The 19,225-nt window shown below is 37.8% G+C and overlaps 1 protein-coding gene across 7 annotated transcripts in view; it reads right to left on the reverse strand.

Moving 5' to 3' along the window:
• Positions 1-5,366: 5,366 nt before the first annotated feature.
• LOC306884981 (engulfment and cell motility protein 1-like) overlaps positions 5,367-19,225 on the reverse strand; it is a 93,548-nt gene continuing 79,689 nt past the window's right edge. For all 7 annotated transcript variants that reach the window (XM_079441267.1, XM_079441263.1, XM_079441266.1 and 4 more), the window contains 6 exons: positions 15,292-15,455; positions 14,254-14,366; positions 7,836-7,943; positions 7,645-7,727; positions 6,625-6,702; positions 5,367-6,512 (listed from right to left, as the gene is read on the reverse strand). In XM_079441267.1, the coding sequence (XP_079297393.1) occupies positions 6,312-6,512; positions 6,625-6,702; positions 7,645-7,727; positions 7,836-7,943; positions 14,254-14,366; positions 15,292-15,455 (747 nt within the window). In that variant the 3' untranslated portion in view covers positions 5,367-6,311. The remainder of the gene's footprint in view (positions 6,513-6,624; positions 6,703-7,644; positions 7,728-7,835; positions 7,944-14,253; positions 14,367-15,291; positions 15,456-19,225) is intronic.

Genomic DNA, 19,225 nt, shown 5'->3' on the forward strand with positions numbered 1-19,225 from the left:
GCACCTTTGATTATCATTAACTTTTCCAGCACATTCTCAGTTTTGTCCTCATGTGAGCCTGATTTCCTTCTCACACATCATTGAGCTGAATTCAGAGTTGCTGCAAGACACACCACGGCCTACACATACATGGCCTGATGCAGCACTTTCTGCTGAGTTAAATATAGCAGCCTTTGTTCTGGCCCCTGCTGTTAGTATTGTATGGGCTTGCGCTAAGGACCACGGGAGCACGGAAGACCCATTCAACCAAATCTAAGCCAAAACAGAAAGAAAACAAGTGACATCATGAGACTAGAATAGAATAAGTCACAGTGCTGGCACCGTAAGAGAGCTGTGGACTAAAAGGAGAGAAGCAAAATTGCTATCAGCAGGACGCAAAATCTGCCTTTTGTGCCAGGAGGGTTGTGGGCCTATTTTTCTACCCTCACCAGTTCCCTGACCTCTGAATTTTAACACAGGCTTTGAAACAAAAGCCCAGTACAGTCTTAAGGGAGATCTTGTGCAAAACATGAGTGTGAAGAGATTCATTTTAAGATATACGTCTTAGATTTGTGTCCCTGGACCACAAAGCCAGTCTTAAATAGCACAGGTATAGTTGTAGCAATAGCCAACAACAATACATTGTATGGGTCAAAATCATAGATTTTTCTTTTATGCTCTTAGAAATCTATTAAAGATCATTTTCCATTAAGATGTTTTGTAAATTCCCTACTGTAAATATATCAAAACTTAATTTTTGATTAGTAATATGCATTGCTAAGAACTTTAAAGGTGATTTTCTCAATATTTAGACTTTTTAAGAAACTATCATGTGATTTCAGAAGACTTCTAATATAGTGTGGACATTTACAACTTTAATATTGCTTTTATTGGTGATTTTTCTTTCTGAGGCTTCAGTCACCACTTGTTGAAATAGTATGGGAGACATTATTTGGAAAGGCATTATTATTAATCTTTATCCATCAAAGACAAAGTCAGATCGGCTTTGGGACAACGCCAGTAAATAACGGTAACGTTAAGTAAAGGATTTTTAAATTTTCATGCTCTATTTTATTTTATTTACTTATGTTTTTCAGAAAGTCATAGTGCCATTAATTTACTGTAAGGGGAGGCTGCACACCTGTAGCAGGCAGATCTACGGCCCAGGCAGTTTTACGCCCCTGTTGTTCCTGATGCGTCCAGTAGGGGGAGGAGGATATACAGCTAAATTATTAAACCACGACGCTCGAAATTTCATTAATAACCGTCCCGTCCATAAACATTGACTAATTGAGTTTTGTTGTTTTTGTGTGATTATATAAAAAATACATTAAGATATCAGATGATCTGCACTACAGATTAAAATATTTGCAAATATTCAATGTTGGTCTACATACATAGCCTACAGCAGACAAATGAATTAGTGTTTTTGAAAAAAAAAAATCATTAAACATTTAATTAGTGATTTAAAAACTTAATTATATACATATTTGGATCAAATGGACAATGTAAAGGTACATGATCTACTGTAGCCTATATATTCAGGTTTTCATACAGGAGATGGAGTGATGTTGTTGTGAATTTATATATAAAGATACATTCAAATATTAACCATATTCAGCCCATCAGACTTACAGTGTAATCATATTGACCATCAATGAAATATTTATTTATGCTTTAGTATTCACTATTGATTGTCATACAGCTACAGAACAGTGTGCTACAAAGCATTTTATAAAGACAAACACAGTTCACCCCTTTCTAAAATTCCAAGGGCCATTTAGCCATCTGAGAAGAAAAAGACAACTTTTTTGTGTACAACAATCTTATCTATTAACACCATTTATTAAAAACATGAACTAGGATGACTCCCGTTGATGACTCTTTTAATTGTTGTTCAGTCCTCCTGTCAAAATGCTCCCACTCACTGGTAAAAAAAACTAAAGTTTGATAGTTGTAGAAAGAAATGGTTATTTGTGAATAATGGCAGGATGTCATGTTTGACCACATTTTCCTTTATAGTATCCTTACAGTACCTTATGTAAATGACAGGTCCTCGCAGAAATTTCTCCTCAGCCTCCAGGATGGACAGATTTTCCACAAAAGCCAGGGCACAGATAATGGACTACCAGAGAAAGAATTGAGATTGATCACACATCCCAAGTAGCCAAGTATCATTTCACATGTTTAGCTTTTTACAACAAAATGAAAAGTGTCTCTTCTATAATAACCACAAAAAAACATTATTTTTAGAGCAACGGTCTCACAATATGGATAAACTATTTGACATTTAAAACAATGTGAATCTGACATAATGCAGAGCTCAGCTAACACATGAGACCAACCTCTGGAAAAAAGTCCATTCATGATGAATTTGATCTGGTCACTGTGGGTGTGCTGTCCAGAATTCAGGTGAGAGTAGATTGCATCAATCTGCTCCTGATTTTCAATGTCGGCACAGGTGACTCGGCGGAATGCTTGGAAAATGTGTAAAGCCACTTTGAATTCTTTTGGCCACTGCCTTGCCTTTCAAAAGAAAGAACAGGCAGATTCATAATTAAAATGTTTTAATTTCATTTAAATTATTTGAATGTTGGTTATCAAGAATAGAAATGTAAGTATTGCCATGTGGGAATTTTACTAAGGTGATTATGAAAACAATGACGAGGCATGATTGATTGATGTCTTATGACTATACTGATGATTTATTGTATTTTTCATCTGTGCTGTGTTGCCTCGGTTTGGTCAGTTATTTCCATTGGCAAGGAAGAGACTTCAATGATGAAACAACAAACTGAGATGTTCAGAAACTAGCACACATACCCCTGTGTCTCAAACTGCTCAATAAAACTCTGATTGCAGGAATGTCAAACTAACAGAAATTGAAATGTTACAGGATTAGTATTCAGGTCTTATTGTTAGAACTCAATGACCAGCAATAAAGTACAACAACTTTATAGCAACCTTTTAATGAAGAAAATAGAAAAGCTCACCTGAGGGAAATTGACTGGAGTGTTCAGCCCGGTGTAGAGGGCATACTGTCGACGTTATAGGAACGTGGCAATCGTCTCTTAGCTGTGGACCTAAAGATATCTCTGTGCTGGTCATCTCCAAAACCAGGCTTTAATTACTATACAGAGAAGGAGGATCTCTCTTCAGAGTGGCTTCTGTACCTATAGGGATGCATATAAAAGTTTTATGACAATCCATTTCACATTTGCATTATCTTTGCCTTATTATATTGGGGTAAAATCACCCTCTGTAAAACCAGCATAAAAGAACAATCCCTCCAAACCACAACGTTTAATAATTACTATATTCTTATGAGCTACACCATGTAAAATCTTACACATAACAGACAATGATCTGTGTTCATGCAGGGAACACAAGGGCATCCTTCATGAACGCATTATTCTAAAAAACATATAACACACAATAAAGAATACCTTTTATTTTACTTCTGACTTATGGTAGATGTCAAATAGTATGATTTATGCATTCAATACTCACTGGAGAGGAGGCTAGAGGATTGTGGCAATAACATGCATGTTGGCAGTGTCCATGTCTTTGGCCTGTGAGAGTAAAAGGAAAAATTAAGCAGCCCACCACTTGCCATTCAAATATGAAATGAAGAACTACAGAAGGTAAACTACAGCTGATATAAAATAATGTGAAAAAGATTTATACATGTGCTCAAACCTCTTTATAGACGAGTTTCATGAAGGCATTTCCAATCTGCAAGAGATAACGATCAAAATAGCTAGAAAACACACTCTTTCTTTAAACAAAGAAAACAAATAGCATAACATTATATGTAAATGTTACTATTTACCTGACCCTCAATAAGTACATTTTAGACCTATCTATTAACATATTAAAATTAATTGACATCGACTCTTAGCAAATTATTTAAGTTTAAATGTTGCACGGTTGCTGAACAATAATAATTTTAGCAATTATTTTACGTTACTTCTTATTCGTGTTGCTTTTAGACTTAGTCTGTTCTGATAGCTCATACTGAACAACAGGGGCGTAAACTCCCTGGGCTGAACTGTCTGCTCCTGCATTCGTCAGGCCGGTTAGCTCAGTTGGTTAGAGCGTGGTGCTAATAACGCCAAGGTCGCGGGTTCGATCCCCGTACTGGCCACACAAGCTTTTGACGAGTTGTGTGTGAATGCATATATAAGAATAACGTTCAAAGTTCAAATCTTAATGTTACCGTCTTAAAGCTGTTTTATATTTTTTGTCTGTGTGTCACATTGGAACAAGATTTTTTGAAGGAATTTGAAAGCCACTGAGACCAGTGATAGTGAAAGTGAAAAAGTGAAGTAATAATCATAGTCAGTAGCTCATGAAATACATTAGTCAACATTTTAAGTGGATCAAAAAATATAATCAAAGTTGTATTAAGACAAGAACGCATTTTGGTTGTAGGACAACTTTGATGAAAGGTTTTGATTCTCTTCAAATGTTGACTAGTGTATATCCGCATGATACCATGTCCCATTTGTCGGTGAAAGTAGGCTTCCCCTAAATTGCCATGATAGTTCACTGGCATTCATTATTTTAAAATTGTAAATTAGTCTATCAAGTTAAATACACAAGAAGGCATTTTAAGATAACTAGGTTCAGTTTCAACCCCATTCTCACAAACCTGGTATTTAAGACATTTCGATCTAAAACATCCATCCATAATATTCCTTTCTTTGTCAATGTTAGTAGCTTTTTGTTTGTTTTGCTTTTTCAATTCTGTCTACAACACAGCATTCCAGAGACTTGCTGCCAATTGTGGGCCTTGTTTGTGGGAAGCAATCCGCTTTCTTAGTTGTGTAATATGAGAGGAAAAAGGGTCTTTTGGATACCACTACTCATTGATGATGGTTCCCACAAGATCATAAAGAATATTTTAAGCAGAATATACAATACATAGTATATATATATATATATATATATATATATATATAAATAAATAAATAAGGAGTGTGTACTGGCACTGGAGGGCCACCTTTCAACAGAGTTTAGCTCTGAACATGAAGGGTTCAGATGAAAAAGCCTCTAAGTGCCATCTGAAATTTTCTTCTAAAATGAGCATTTTTATCAAGCTCCTATATTTATGTTCGATTATTTAGCTTTAATTGCATAGAAAAGGACTTATACATTGCCATAAGAGTAAAATTACTGAACCTAAACTTAGGAGCCTGATAAAAATGCTCATTTTAGAAGAAAATTTCAGATGGCACTTAGAGGCTTTTGCATCTGAACTCTTCACATACTTAAACCAGCTAATCAAGGTCTTCAGGAAAAGTTTAAAGTGTTTTGGAGCAGTACTGGATACCAAAAGACTATTAGGTAATGTAAAGACCACATAATAAAGAAATGAAACAAAAAACTGAACTGATCAATCTTTAATGTAAACAGCAGGATGTTGGGTTGTGAAACCTATAACAAACATGAGGGGTGAAGAAAAACAAATCAGAAATCATAATACCCACAATCTTAAATTAAATTAATCATGAAAGTTCAAATGAAATTTGACGGCCCTTAAAATCAAATTCCTTAATAAACATACACAAAATGTATACTGACTACTTGGCAGCAATCACGAATTTCACAAAAGTTTATACCAGCTTACAAAAACAGAAGCTCAATATTGCTTTGGAATGTTACAGCAGTCTGCCATGAGTCTGGTTGATGTCAAGTGAAGGAAAGAGCTATATATACACACCTGCGTTATAGTCAGACAACGATAACAAAGTATGCGCAAAGCAGGTATGGTTTAAGACAAAAGAGGCAACCTCTTGCATGAAGCTGCCTATTTAATTTAACAGTCTACAGTAGAAGAGGCATGAATGGGATACTTGGAGAAATCATTAAGAACAAACTTGGACTTTGCTAGCAATATAGCTGCCGCTTGTTGGAGTGAGAAACATACTACACTGAGTGCTACATGCCACAATCCCCTACACTTTTTGCACACTCTACAGGGAGCATCCCACTCCGAACAGCCAGAAATTATGATGGGACAAAAATTCTTGACACAACCATTTTTAAGCAAGAGCGAGTGGGCATTCAAAGAGATGTCAGGAAATGACTGCGACAGGACTAGAGTGGTTTAGGACCTGAGTGGTGGTGGTTCTTCAACCACACCAGATGGTTCATAGGCCATGCAAGCCAAGTCCATTAAGTTCAGCAAATCCATAGTGATGAGGCGCACTAGAGAGCCAAGTTTTAGCAGGAAAGAGATGTCTGTTTTTTTCTTTTCTGTAACTCTTTGTAAAAGTCCTTCTTCCAGTATGCATTTAAGAAAAATCTGTCAGTCCAGTGAAAGGAGATTAGTTGCAGTCATAAACAAAGTCATAATTGCTCGGCTCTTTGGGGATCGGGGGAGGAACTTCAGGGATTTGGATGTTCTCCAGGTCCAGGAGGCGGAGCTTCATCTCCATGTTGAGAAGAGTGTCCATATCTGAGCGAGTGAACTCACTGGTCATCTCCTTCCCCAGCAGTGCATTCAGCCCATCTGTCCACACGCAGTACTGAAAATTGGACAGAAAACATGACATTAAACCACAGCATGCACAAAGTCTGAATCACACCAAAGAGGGACAACAACTACAACTTTGCAGCTTGCGGTTGGCATTTGCTCACCTCATGCTTGTCAGGTGCAATGAAGTTTAGATACTCATCAGATTCGTAGAGGACCGAGAACGCCAGCTCCAGCACCTCCTAAAGAAGGAAAGAGAATTGACACCGTCTGTCAAATGCTAGGGCTGCTGTGTTTGTGTACCTCCTATTGCGTGACTTTTGCAGATCTTGCAGATCTTTTGAACATATTACAACAGCAGATGGTCCAATCTGGGGTGTGTGTGTGTGTGTATGTATGTATGTATACGGGCCTCTCCTGCCGGGCACCAAGAGACAGCAGTAGGATGATCAGCACAGGAAGTGCATCAATGCTTGAAGTAACAAAATACTTTAATCTCATTGACAACAACATTGAAAATACATGGCGTAGCTGTCAGGCAAAGTATCCAGTGCAATTGCGTCTGTAACAAACCTTTCAAAATTATGGACATGCAAGCAAAAAGTCGCCAATTCAAGTAAGAAGAGGTTCAATTGGCCAACAAACTAATTCTCTCTGTGGCACAATTGAAATGTCTAAAACTCAGATCTTATTAAAACTTTTCAGACCACCTGACCTGTCTATAGACCTATAAGATGATAACAAAGCAGAGAAAAAGATGCATTTTGTGGCAAATATTGAGTTTACCACAGGCATTACTGGTGCAGTGCTTCTCAGCCTTTACAGAATCTGCCCTCACATCATCTCTAATTGCCTTATTTGGGTCAACTAACCTAAAAAAACAGGATGAAACTGAATCATCCAAATGGCTTAAAGGATCATTGGATGATCGCTACATCATCACATCCAAAATGAGAGCAGACCCCTCACATTCTGCCCACAGCATCTTCCCGCTATTCTGCACAGAGATGAGATTAGAGACAATCGAGACAATAGAAACAGAACAGTCTCTTCTTCTGCAGTTGATGAGGGAAGTGATTTTCCAAGTCAAATTCCTATTAAAATGAAAATTAGCCTGTTATTTACTCACCCTCGAGCCATCCTAGGTGTATATGACTATATCAAGCACACACAAAAGGACTCACCTTGTTCTGCTTCAGAGCTCCCTTTTCCTTCATGTGTGGACAGTCTTTGCCAGTGACAACAGCTTTGATATCAGCTACAGGAACTGTCACAGAGAGCAAAGAAAAATTAATAAGACAAAGTGTGGCTGTCTCAATCCCCTCTTTATAAAGTGAAGCCACTACACCGTGGTCAGAATTCAGACTGTACTCACGTTTGTCCTGTAGGGAATCATGTGGAACCTCTCCCTGAGGGCTCTCCTCCAGATCCCCATAGTGGAGAACTTTATGATTGGGCGACAGTCGACAGTACCAGAACTTGTCTGTAAAGAAGCATAACAGTGAGTCAGCCTTCTGCAATGTAAAGCTAACAAGTTGCCTTTCGTTCTAGTACAATGCTTAATATTCTTTGGCTTTTTCCTGCAGACTGGGCAAAGCCGTGACTGGCAAATTGTCTCCCAATCCCTTCATGACACTTCCTGTGCCACGCCGAAAGTAGACACTGCCAGGGCTGCTCGCATATAGCCTAGAAGGCCATGGCTGGCACTCAACCCTGGTGCCTGAATCCAAATCCTAATTACTGGGAATAGCAGTTTGGCAGAATAAAAAACATTGTGAGATGAAGGAGTGTCCTGCAGGGTGGCACTTCACAGGCTGCATATACACAAACCCAAAGAGATAAGGAGTGTGCAGTAAACAGCTTGATCATTGCACACTTTCTATACCTTCAGCTTATTAACAAACCAGCGCAATAGGCTGTTTATCCACCAATACAAATGTGCGATGAACAACCAGCAGATACTGCAGCCAACAGCCATCTGTGAGCCCATTCTCAGATGTCAGAACAGATATGTGCAGAATGGTTTAATATGCATGCAGTGCCATGTGCATGATGAAAAAGGGGCTTCCTTTGTAGATAGCTTTGCGGACTTTCTATTCTAATTGATGATATACACAAGTCAAGAGACAGAGGGAACAATGTAGATGGGGAAATAAGTCATTTTTATTTAAGAGATGCCTGATGAACACTAGTGCTCCAGGGTTCTTTCATACATGCACTTAAACCTGAAACTAAGACTAAGGGTTTTAGATAATTAACGGCAAAGGAGGATTAAATTTTAACATTATTCAGAAAGCTCAGCCTCAGGCAACCTCTGCAATACTTAAGATTCAAGGTAGGAACTGGACCGCTCAGTTTGTACACCATGAGGAGAGAGCTCTGCTATGGGGGAACAATAGGGAATACAAATGTCAATGTAGAACCTGTCACAGTGAAAAGCCACAGGTGCGCTTCTTTCAGTCGCCTGAGTGCAGTCCTTAAAAGCTTGCTGAAATGTTTGTTGTGCATGGACAAAAGAAATCTTATAACATTGGGTTATCTTGGGATTAATGATACTTGAATTGTGGTGGCTTCATGTGGTGGGTGCTTTCTGTGGGGAACCTCATTGTAAAGATTGTATTAGGGAGCAGAACATACCTGCTGAACGTCACGAAGCAAGCCACTGAAATGTGATTCAGACTTGACTGACAAGTAAATGACTTTATCACAAAGGTTACTATTAGGGTTAGGGTATTGTTTGAATTTTATCAATTCCAATTCAGATTCTACTTCTCAATTCCGATTCTTATTGATTTCTAGTTTTGATTCCAATGTGGAATCTAAAAATGAAGTCAAACATTTAGATATCAAACATTTATTTTGTGTATCTTTTTGGAAAACATTTAGCTGCTGAATACCATGAACAAAAATCAGCAAGCTACATAAACTGGATTTTAATCATGAAAACTCATGATGGGTATGATAATGTTAATGTATTTGGTCTCAGCGGAATAGATCTGCTACGCTGCTGCTGCTGTTGGTTATTGCTGTAGTTGTATATTATTGCTGCTGCTGCAAGCAAGTACAGAAGTTGCTACTGCCTATGCATATGGCTATACGGTGCCATGGGTATTTAAGACATACTGGTTCTGCATAAATAGCATATAAAATAACCCGTAACAGATCTACACAGGTGGAGCTGGGGAAGGTGGAGGGTTTCTGAGAAACTCTGAAATCGCGCCGTAAGAATCTCAAGTGAATGCTAGCCAGCCAAATAAATGCAAGGCAGTAAGGTCATTGGCTGCATATGCACCAATCAGCTTGTGCCAATCAGTCGTTTAACTCTCTGATATCAGGAATGAACACAGGAATTGATAGGTGGAATTGAAATTGAAATTTTACAACAAGTATCTGATTCTGGAATTGGAATTTGGAATGGAACAATTTATTAAATACAGAACCTGTATCTCTGCTACGAAAAATAGGATACCACGAATGTGGACATGGGCAAAGGTAAATATTCAATGCCATTTCATATGGGACATATGACAAGAATAAGTCACTTAACTATTGGTAGGCATTCCTTCTTAATGGAGATACAGGTTAAGATATAAGTTCTACATTTCATTGATTGTTGAATGAGGTTCCCCACAGGAATCACCAACCACATGAAGCCACGATAATTATCCAATCCTACATTCTAGACAACTCAGAATTAGGAATTTTTCACTTACTACTTCAAAATAACCACCGTTATGATGCTCAAGGTCAAGCGCCATTCCATTTGGTTATTTTCAGTTGTAATGTAATAAAAAAATATAAGGAATTTTATAAGGAATTTGAACAGACTCACTGTTTCACGGCTGATCACTGAGGCAGCAGTGATTCACTGACCAAGCCATATAACATCAACTCTGCACTGGATATTAAAATCCAAAATATAGTGAAAACACTATTAAACAGCACAGTAACTAGATCGGCAGATTAAGACATTAACTTGTGAGCACAAAACACAAGATACTTCTCTTTTCAATATAAATGAGATTTTATTTATATAAAAATTATATAAAGACATGTAAACTAATCTAACACATGAACACAAGCATTCACACATTCACACGTTGCAGAAAGAGAGAAAGTGAGGAAAGGAGAATGGAAATGTGAAATCCCAAGTTTACAGCAATATGTTCAATTGCATAGACCTGAACAACCATCAATCACTTATTTAACCCTCGCTTTGAGTTTCTCAATGAGGCTAAGATTTATATTAAATAAACCAATTCAATCAGAACCTGGAGGTGTTACTTGCTTGCTATGCCTGTGTTAAGGGGTTTCCTTTGTGTCATCGTCGTTGCAGACCCTGTGCCCCACTAATAAATCAACATGTTATCTGTTCAGTCAGAGGTCCGAACTTTACAGGCTCTTGCAAAATATACTTTTGGACATGATTTCTATAACAAGACTATGATGCATTTGACAAAGAATTGATTGGAAGAAACATTTAAAGCATGATTTTTCACACTCATACATACCAAACACGCATCTGAATCCTTCAGCTATTCAATAGTGATTAAAAAAACATACATAATATTTGATTAAAACATGATAATCTAATGTGTAGGTTACAAACATAATATAGGTTCTATGCAGAGAAATAACTCCTAGGTCCTTTTAAGATGATTTTTAGTACGTATGAACTAGGGATGCAACAATACAGTTAGCCTACGGTTCAATACATACCTCGGTTTTTTAACACGGTTTTCGGTTCGGTTCGGTTCGGTTCTGATGGCTTGACACATAAGTGTTTTTTTTTGTTATTCTATGCTTAGGCAATAGGAACAGTAAGAGGTTAAGGAGAAAAAAATAAAAACGATTTATTGCAATACTCCTTTATTTTACTTAAAAGCCAAGAAAAGTACACTAGTTCCTAGTGTATTGTATAATAAAAAAAATTAACACTGAAATCTTAGAGCTGCTGGTAGCCCATGTACAAACTGGGGAACATATAAATTCCTACATTTTGAAAATAAACATACATGTGAAGTTAATAAACATAAATTGACCATTTCAAATAAACATATTTGTACTTCAGTAAACATAAATAAACCATCTTAATTAAACTTAACAGTTGGAAGTATTTCCGTTTGAGTAGGCTATACGTGTAAAACAATGCTTGCACAGAGTCATTTTTTTGTTCACCGTTTTTTCTTCCTCTGCATTATACTCAATGGCAAAACCGACATGTCTCCACTCCGCGGATTTGAAATATGCCGGCGCTTCCTCGTACTGTTGCCTCACTTCACCGCTGCTCGCCATGTTAAAGTGTGGAATGATGCTTAAGCGCCCCCTAACTTTAGAGAATAGTGATTGAATATTTACTCGCGGGAAGGAATTTCCTCATCTCAGCTCGTAGACTTACAGGCACACACAAACAGTCAATTCGGAGAGAAATAAAACGCACAAATTATTTAAATGTAAAACCGAAAAAACCGCAATTCACAAGCGCGTATTGAACCGTGGATGTCGTACCGAACGGTTCAATATTATATTGAGAATTGTGGCATCCCTAGTATGAACAGATTGCCTCTAGTGTGTAGTTCTATGGATAATAAGAGGCATGTTCTGTGACGACCAGAGAGAGGTTAAAAGGTCTCCTAAGGAATTCAAGTCTTTGTCTTGTATTGGGGAAGACCTGCCCAAGAGAGTCTGTAGCTCGTGATTTTCTATCACAGGTTTACATGTGAACATCAGTCTTGATTACTTGCAACAAATTTGACAGTCTCCTTCCTGAATTGGAATTATCAATAAGTGTTCTTTTGTCTCAAGATTGTAAGCTGTTTTGTGAAAGAGGCTTGCTGGTTAGTTTGCTTACTTCAGACTAGTTGGAGCAAGGAATTAGATTTACAGCGTCCTGTTTCCTTGGGGCCTCTCTGAATTCCAGCTCCTAAGGTTTTAATGTTCTGATGCATTTTAAATTTGTCTGATTCAGTCTCTGATATTCTACACAGTGGAAGTGAAAATAACCAAATGGAATTCTGAGTTTCTTGGAATGCAGCATAACTGGAATTCTTTGAGTTTGGAGGCAGAAAATTTCAACATCCGAACATTACCAACCCTGATTTTATCTAATTGCAACTCTGTTTACAAGAGCTTTCCTGTCTGCATTCTTGGTAGTCACAGCTTCATTTTGCTGCACAAAGCTGAACTCTGCTTAATCTTTTTGCACCGAGGCAACATGAGCCACAGAAACCACTGGCAAATAATGATTTATCACATGTATTAAGTCATTTAAATTATGAGAGGGTGTCATGTCAAGTCATGTTTAGTGCCACTTAGCCTTTGGAAGATAATAGAATAGTTGATTGTGAGCAAAAAAAAAATTCATTCACACTGAGGTACATAAAAAAAGAAAATGATGGCAATGAAACAGGCAAAGTGTGAAAAATCTCAAATGAATAAAAAAAAGAGAAAAAGCAAGATTGAGAGATTCAGTGAGAAATTGAGGACCCTAAGAGAGAGAAAAGAAAGAAAGAAAGAGGCAGGCAGACGGATAGCAAAAGACAGACAAGGTGTCTAGTCTCAGAATCATCTAATCCTGTAGAAGTGTGAAGAGTGTTAAATTATCCAGGCTAACTGATAAAGCCTCCCTCTGAGCTCAGCAGACAGCCCTCCTCTTCAGCCAGCCCGTGTAAAAAGCGATATTCCATTTGACGATCTTTCAACTCTCCAATCTGCGGCGTAAGCTTTATAACTCCCACCACTCAGCGCTTGTTTGAAATTGGCTCCATACTTCCGATCTCTCAGCAACAGACAAGGCTTTTTTTCACACTTGCTAAATCATGCTGTCGGTTTAATAATAGCACTCATGAAAATATTCATAGGGCGTATAAATTTCAGAGTGTGTTTAAGTAAGATAGTTGGATAAAAGCTATCATGTGAGACATTTTATTATGATGTTACTATACTAAGAGATTACTGAAATGCATATGAAAAACATTTGACCAATAAAGATCTCCAATCAAAATTCTGTAAATGAGAAGTAGCCCACACTCTTAAAAATAAAGGTTTCAAAAGGGGGTTTTCACAGCCATAGAACGTAATAAATACTCACATGCCATAGAAGAACCAGTTTTGGTTCCCCAGAGAACCTTTGAGTGAACAGTTCTTAAAAGAACCATTGTTTTCTTAGTGTGAAGAACATTTTAATAATCTAAAGAACCTTTTTCCACTGTAAAGAACCTGTTATGGAATGAAAAGATTCCACGGATGGTAAAGGTTCTTTGAGGAACCATTGATGCCAATAAATAACCTTTATTTTTAAGAGTGCAGTAGAGGTCACCAATAAAAGCCACAATTGAATAACCCCATTAAGTTAATCAGTTCACAAACTTAAGATGAGCACAAGAAAGCTATGCTTTTACTGTGTAAATTTATATTGTTTGCATGCTTGTGTTTTCATTCATTTCTATGCTGGTTCACAAACAGCATCCTTTTTATGATTCTCCCTAGGGATCCTTGAGGGATTTGTCAAGCAGTATTCTGTGTTTTTCTACTACCACAAACATTCGCTCTCAGGCTTGACAAAGTTTAATGGTATGCAGGTTTGGGATCGTATCTCAATGAATTGTGTGTGTGTCCACAGAAATCAAGCAATAACAAAATGTAGTGTTGTTCAAAGCTGCTGGCTAGGACTTAAACTTGGAGCAACAAGAAAGAGGCAGCTTTGAATCTTTGGTGCCAAAAATATAAAAATGGTTTTAAAAAGAACAAAAATAACTTTCTCACCCTTATGTTCAAGTGTGTGTGTTTCTTACCCTGTCTCCTTCGGCTGCTGATCTTCCTGAAGCAGGTGCCCTCACACAAACGATTGAGGCGTTGCTGTTTGATCAACTCCATGATCTCAGGCTGGATTTTCTCCCTAAGCTCCCTGGAGAAACATCAGAGGATCACACAAATGCAATTTAAAGTACCCCACTTTACTGGCAGTTTACACAAAGAAAGACTCAAAAACATAATTCATAAAATCACATACAGGCTTGGTCTTTAGACATTTTTTAGTACTACGAGTCAGTAAGGGCCAGGCAAACTTCCTTTTATCTCGTTTTGCTAAAGCTACTGTCAAACTTACTGTGCTGCTTTAGATCTAAAAGAGAATTCTGGAATATTAATTAGCATTTAAAGGCCTCACTAATGTTGTTTGGTTATTAAGTAATTCATGAGAAATGTTTGTTCACATTCAGTGAAAACAGATTGGCTTATCTGGTTTTTATATTTTTTCCATTTAATTTTGCCAGGGATTACAAAAACTGATCTTTGTGTATCCAACATAATTTTAAAACATGCCTGTGAATAATACTAAACTAATGGAAAAATGATTAGTGAAAAAGTGTGGAAACCTTGTGTATACCGTCAAAAACCAAGCTGAATTGATAAATTGACAAATTGATATTCCTGTTATAGTGAATAGACTGAACAATAGATCGAACATGAAATCATGAGTGATATTTTCAACATTTCAGTTCACAAACTTTGGAAGTTCAACACGGACACTTCCATTCGACTGTAATATAACATGTGGATGTTACAGAATGTTCTGAGAGATTGTACATTCCAGCTCAAATGACGCTACTGTAATGCAATGGGTAATTTGTTTAATGGAGTCTCCTCTTAGTTTAATGAGTTATGAACTAATGTTATCTTCATTGCCATTGCAATTTCAGAGGAAATTGTATTTAAAGGCTTGTAATTTCAATCATGAGTGGGGCACAGGTGCAGTACACACAGACCAAAAGTGAGTGAGTCTGATTGTGGGAAATGAGCTTCAAATAATTGAAGAGTTTCCAGAGACTCACAGTATGGGCCGGGATTGGAAATCCTCCTGGTTCATCCTCTCGGATTGGCGCAATTTGAGGATCTCAGTGTAGCTCAGATTTTGCAGACGACTTTTAAACTGATCCAGAGAGTTAGGCTTGATCGTGAGAGCACGAGTGATCTGTTCCTTCACCACCTGCATCACCTGTAGCACATACACACAGAGTTCATCAGAACTGAAACAGTTCACCATTATGACAGCACAAGGTGAGTAACTGACATAAAAGCACAAACTTTTCTTATGATCATGATTTTAAAAACCTTACACTTAGTTTTGTAGACATTTTGACTGGTACCGTACAGGCTACATTCACAGAGAAAGGTTTTCAGAATAAATGAGGAAAAACATTAAAGCTGGACAAGGAAAAGAATGAATGCTGCATGAAAAGAAAATCACAACATTTATATATAAAAAAAGAGGCTTGGGTGTACATTTAATGTGCATTGCCACCAAAATGCACATACACATAAACAGAGAAGATGATTCAATACATCAATGTTATTAGCAATCTCTTTCATACCAAATCATTTATAATATATTGTGCATAATCACATTACTATCAAGCACCTGGACAGCCATTCAAACGCTCATTAAACTCCAAATGAGAAACTTCTAAAGCTGTCGATACAATACATCCTTGAACAAAGATCAGTTAATACCTACCCAAGACACTACTGTACATGCATCTTAAACGAGACTCCCTAATGCTTCTTTAATTTACTGTCCTACAACAGGCAAAACAGTAATTGCCAACAATGTAACCAAGCAAAATTGCTTCAGAGTCTTGATTTGAATTTTGATGAACCTAAAATCAGTTTTCAGGCTCAGTTTTCTCAGAATCTCAGCACAGTTCAACCAAACCCTTCAGATTTATAAAATATCTAATAGGATGTGGGATATTACGGATGTGCTCAAACACAATTCCACATCAAGTGCACCACTTGGGGCTGATCCAGTGACTACAGGGTACATACAGTTAACACGTTAACATTAACATGTTTTATCTAAAAACATTATAATGTCAACAGTAGGCAAGTCTTGAAGCTTTGTTTGTTTCATAGGCATTGGTTCCACTACTAAAAAGCACAAAGAAGTTGTTGTGAAGGAGCTCTTCATGTGGAGATATGAGGAGGTTAGCCAAGCAGAGTCACGACAGCCATCTTGGGGATTGCTGTTTAACGAAGAATCAAATGCAAACAAACAGAAGTGACAGCCAGCAATGGACTATGACACAAAAATTCACCCATATGCAGCAAAAGCAGACAGCTTTCCTTCATCCTCAGATACAGAAACGCCCAGCTGCCGTAGAGCCACAGCTTTCCCGGTAATGCCCGAGTAACGCACAGCTCGAAATCACAAACAGAAGGTTGGTGTACGCACCAAGCCTTGGGCTACAGATCATATGCTGTGATTATCTGGGGAGCACAGCGACGGATGAGTTGGGAAGCTGGAACCGAGTCTTGTTGCTATTCATGCATCCCAGTCATCCAGAGAAGCAGGTGCCGCTGGCTCCCGCAGCAGGATTAGATGAAGTTTAATTAGTGATAAGACTGGGCCAAGGTCAGGGCCCCCTCCCAAATCACTAGGCTGATATGTCCGCGCTTGAAGAATGAGAGGAGTGATTGCTGGAGGAATAAACCGAGACGGCTCCATTCAATAGCACAGTAGCATTTAAATGGGAGGGGGTTTTGACAGCTGCAGGTGGGGGGCGAAGAACCGAACGTCTCCACTTGAAACAATCCCTTATGGCGGGGGAAGCAATTTTCTGAGCACATTTGCCGATTTTTCATGGTTCAGAATTAATTAATCCAAGGCGCTCTCTCGCTTCCTTTTATCAGCCTCTTTAAATCAAGTCGTGATGGCTGAAATAGAAGCAGACCTTTTATTCGTGATGATGAGGTGATATGGGGGAACAGTGGGATTTCAGCTTCTGATGTGGTGGGTGGTGATATTTGTGAATAAAGCGGAAATGGACCTTTTTTTAGACAAACGCTTTAAGTGTGTCAGCCTCACTAAGAAGTGTGCGAGTCCTCAACTGCCCTGCCATCCTTATTGTCTTTCTCTCGCCTCTCCTCTTCTGAGCATCTAAAAGCACAGAACACACTCGCCCACTGTGTGTCAGCCTGCAGATAATACAGAGTGACATACAGTGGGGCAGAATGAATGTGTGTGTGTTTGTGCATGATTGTGCGCTTGTGAGTTGAAAAATTGAAAGCGCTCTTAAGACTAAGGCTGTTATTCTGAATTGGACTATATATTTTGATTTATATTGATACATCAGCGCTGTTATACTCTTAAAGGCATCTGTATTAATTTAATGCTTTTGGACGTCAAAGCTACAACGCCACTGGACAAATCTATTGCTTCCCTCAAGCACAACAAATGAGGGATTAATCTTAATATTAAAGTGTTTCTGAAATATCTTTGGAAAGTGAGTGGGCTAGTGGGATCGTGCCAGTACAATTAAAGGCCATGAATAGAGTTGTGCTATGACACCAAGCAATATAATGTATAATATAAAATGGCACGATTTTTGTATACTGCCATCTTGGATTATACTGAGAAAACAGAAGTAAACAAATACAGATTTTAGGGCCCTTACAGACAAGTGCTGTAAAAGATATTTATATACCTTTATAATTTTATATCCGATAAACTGGCTGCTGCACAGTTGAAAAAAAACATAAAAAGATTTTCCGGCTGATTAAAGCTTCAAACAAATTTATCCTTTGGGGTCCAACAAATTCCAAGCAAACGGCTATGGTACACAAGCCAAACGTCGACAAGAAACAGACAAGCAAACCAACTGTACACTAGACTGTCACTTGAGTCAGTAAGATGAATAGTGATACATGAGCATTAGGTTTTTGTCTTTTTTTTTTTTTTTACAGTAAGATCATAAGCAGTGCATTGAAACCAATGCACATCCAAATGTGAAATAACAACCATCAACAGACAGAAACAAAAGGAACTAACCCAACATAAAAAGTCATGCATCTTAACGCAATGCATCTCACCTTGCATCCAAACACAATGCTTATGCATTGCAATATGCATTAAGACGTAACAAATGTATAATACCCAACGATGTCTACACTTTTTTTGCATGCTGCAAAAAACAAAAAAAAATCATTACATAGCAGCATGTAGTGGTCCACTAGTTGGTTTACATGCACCTTTTTGCAGCTAAAGCAGTTTGCTCACCTCCCTCATCCAGACAGCCAATCAAAGCTCTGCTTCCAATCAGGGCAGCGAGATTTATCACTCCTGTCTTATTTTAATTACAACTTCGCACAGCTATCCATCATAAATTCACATGTATGCCTCTCTGTTTTTCACACCAGTACATAATTAATAGTCATATTTATTTCCTACCTGTAATTATGCAAAGGCCGTTATTCAGTCGCATCAGAAGAGTTTTTATTGATTTAGGAAGATGAATCGCATATAAGTTTATGAGCAGCTTTGCTGTAAACAAAGCCTAGAAAAGGATGATCTTTATTTATGATTCTGACATTGTGTATGCAATTTGATGCATAATATACACAGGAACTGCCTTATTAAAACATTCTGCAGTGGCAAAAGCCACAGCATTGTCTCAGCATACTTGCCAAATCCTGCGATCCAACTTTACATTAAACCAATCTTAACCTGACGCAATGTGATAAGATTCCAATATGTTTGTCCATATCAAACACAACATGGCTAAAAGATGCAACAAAATCTAATCAAAAACCATTGCTACTCAGAAATGGATAAGTACATCATCTAATTCATAAATATTAAGCAAATTTAACATGATTAAATATGCATATTGTGTCTCTGATGCAATCTTTATCATGGAATACACTTGTCTGTTCACACACTTGTGAGTTCAGTTTTAACATTCATGTTTATTTTAAATTAAATTATTC

Source organism: Barbus barbus (assembly GCF_936440315.1).
Source record: "Barbus barbus genome assembly, chromosome: 19".
NCBI classification, from domain to species: Eukaryota; Metazoa; Chordata; class Actinopteri; order Cypriniformes; family Cyprinidae; genus Barbus; species Barbus barbus.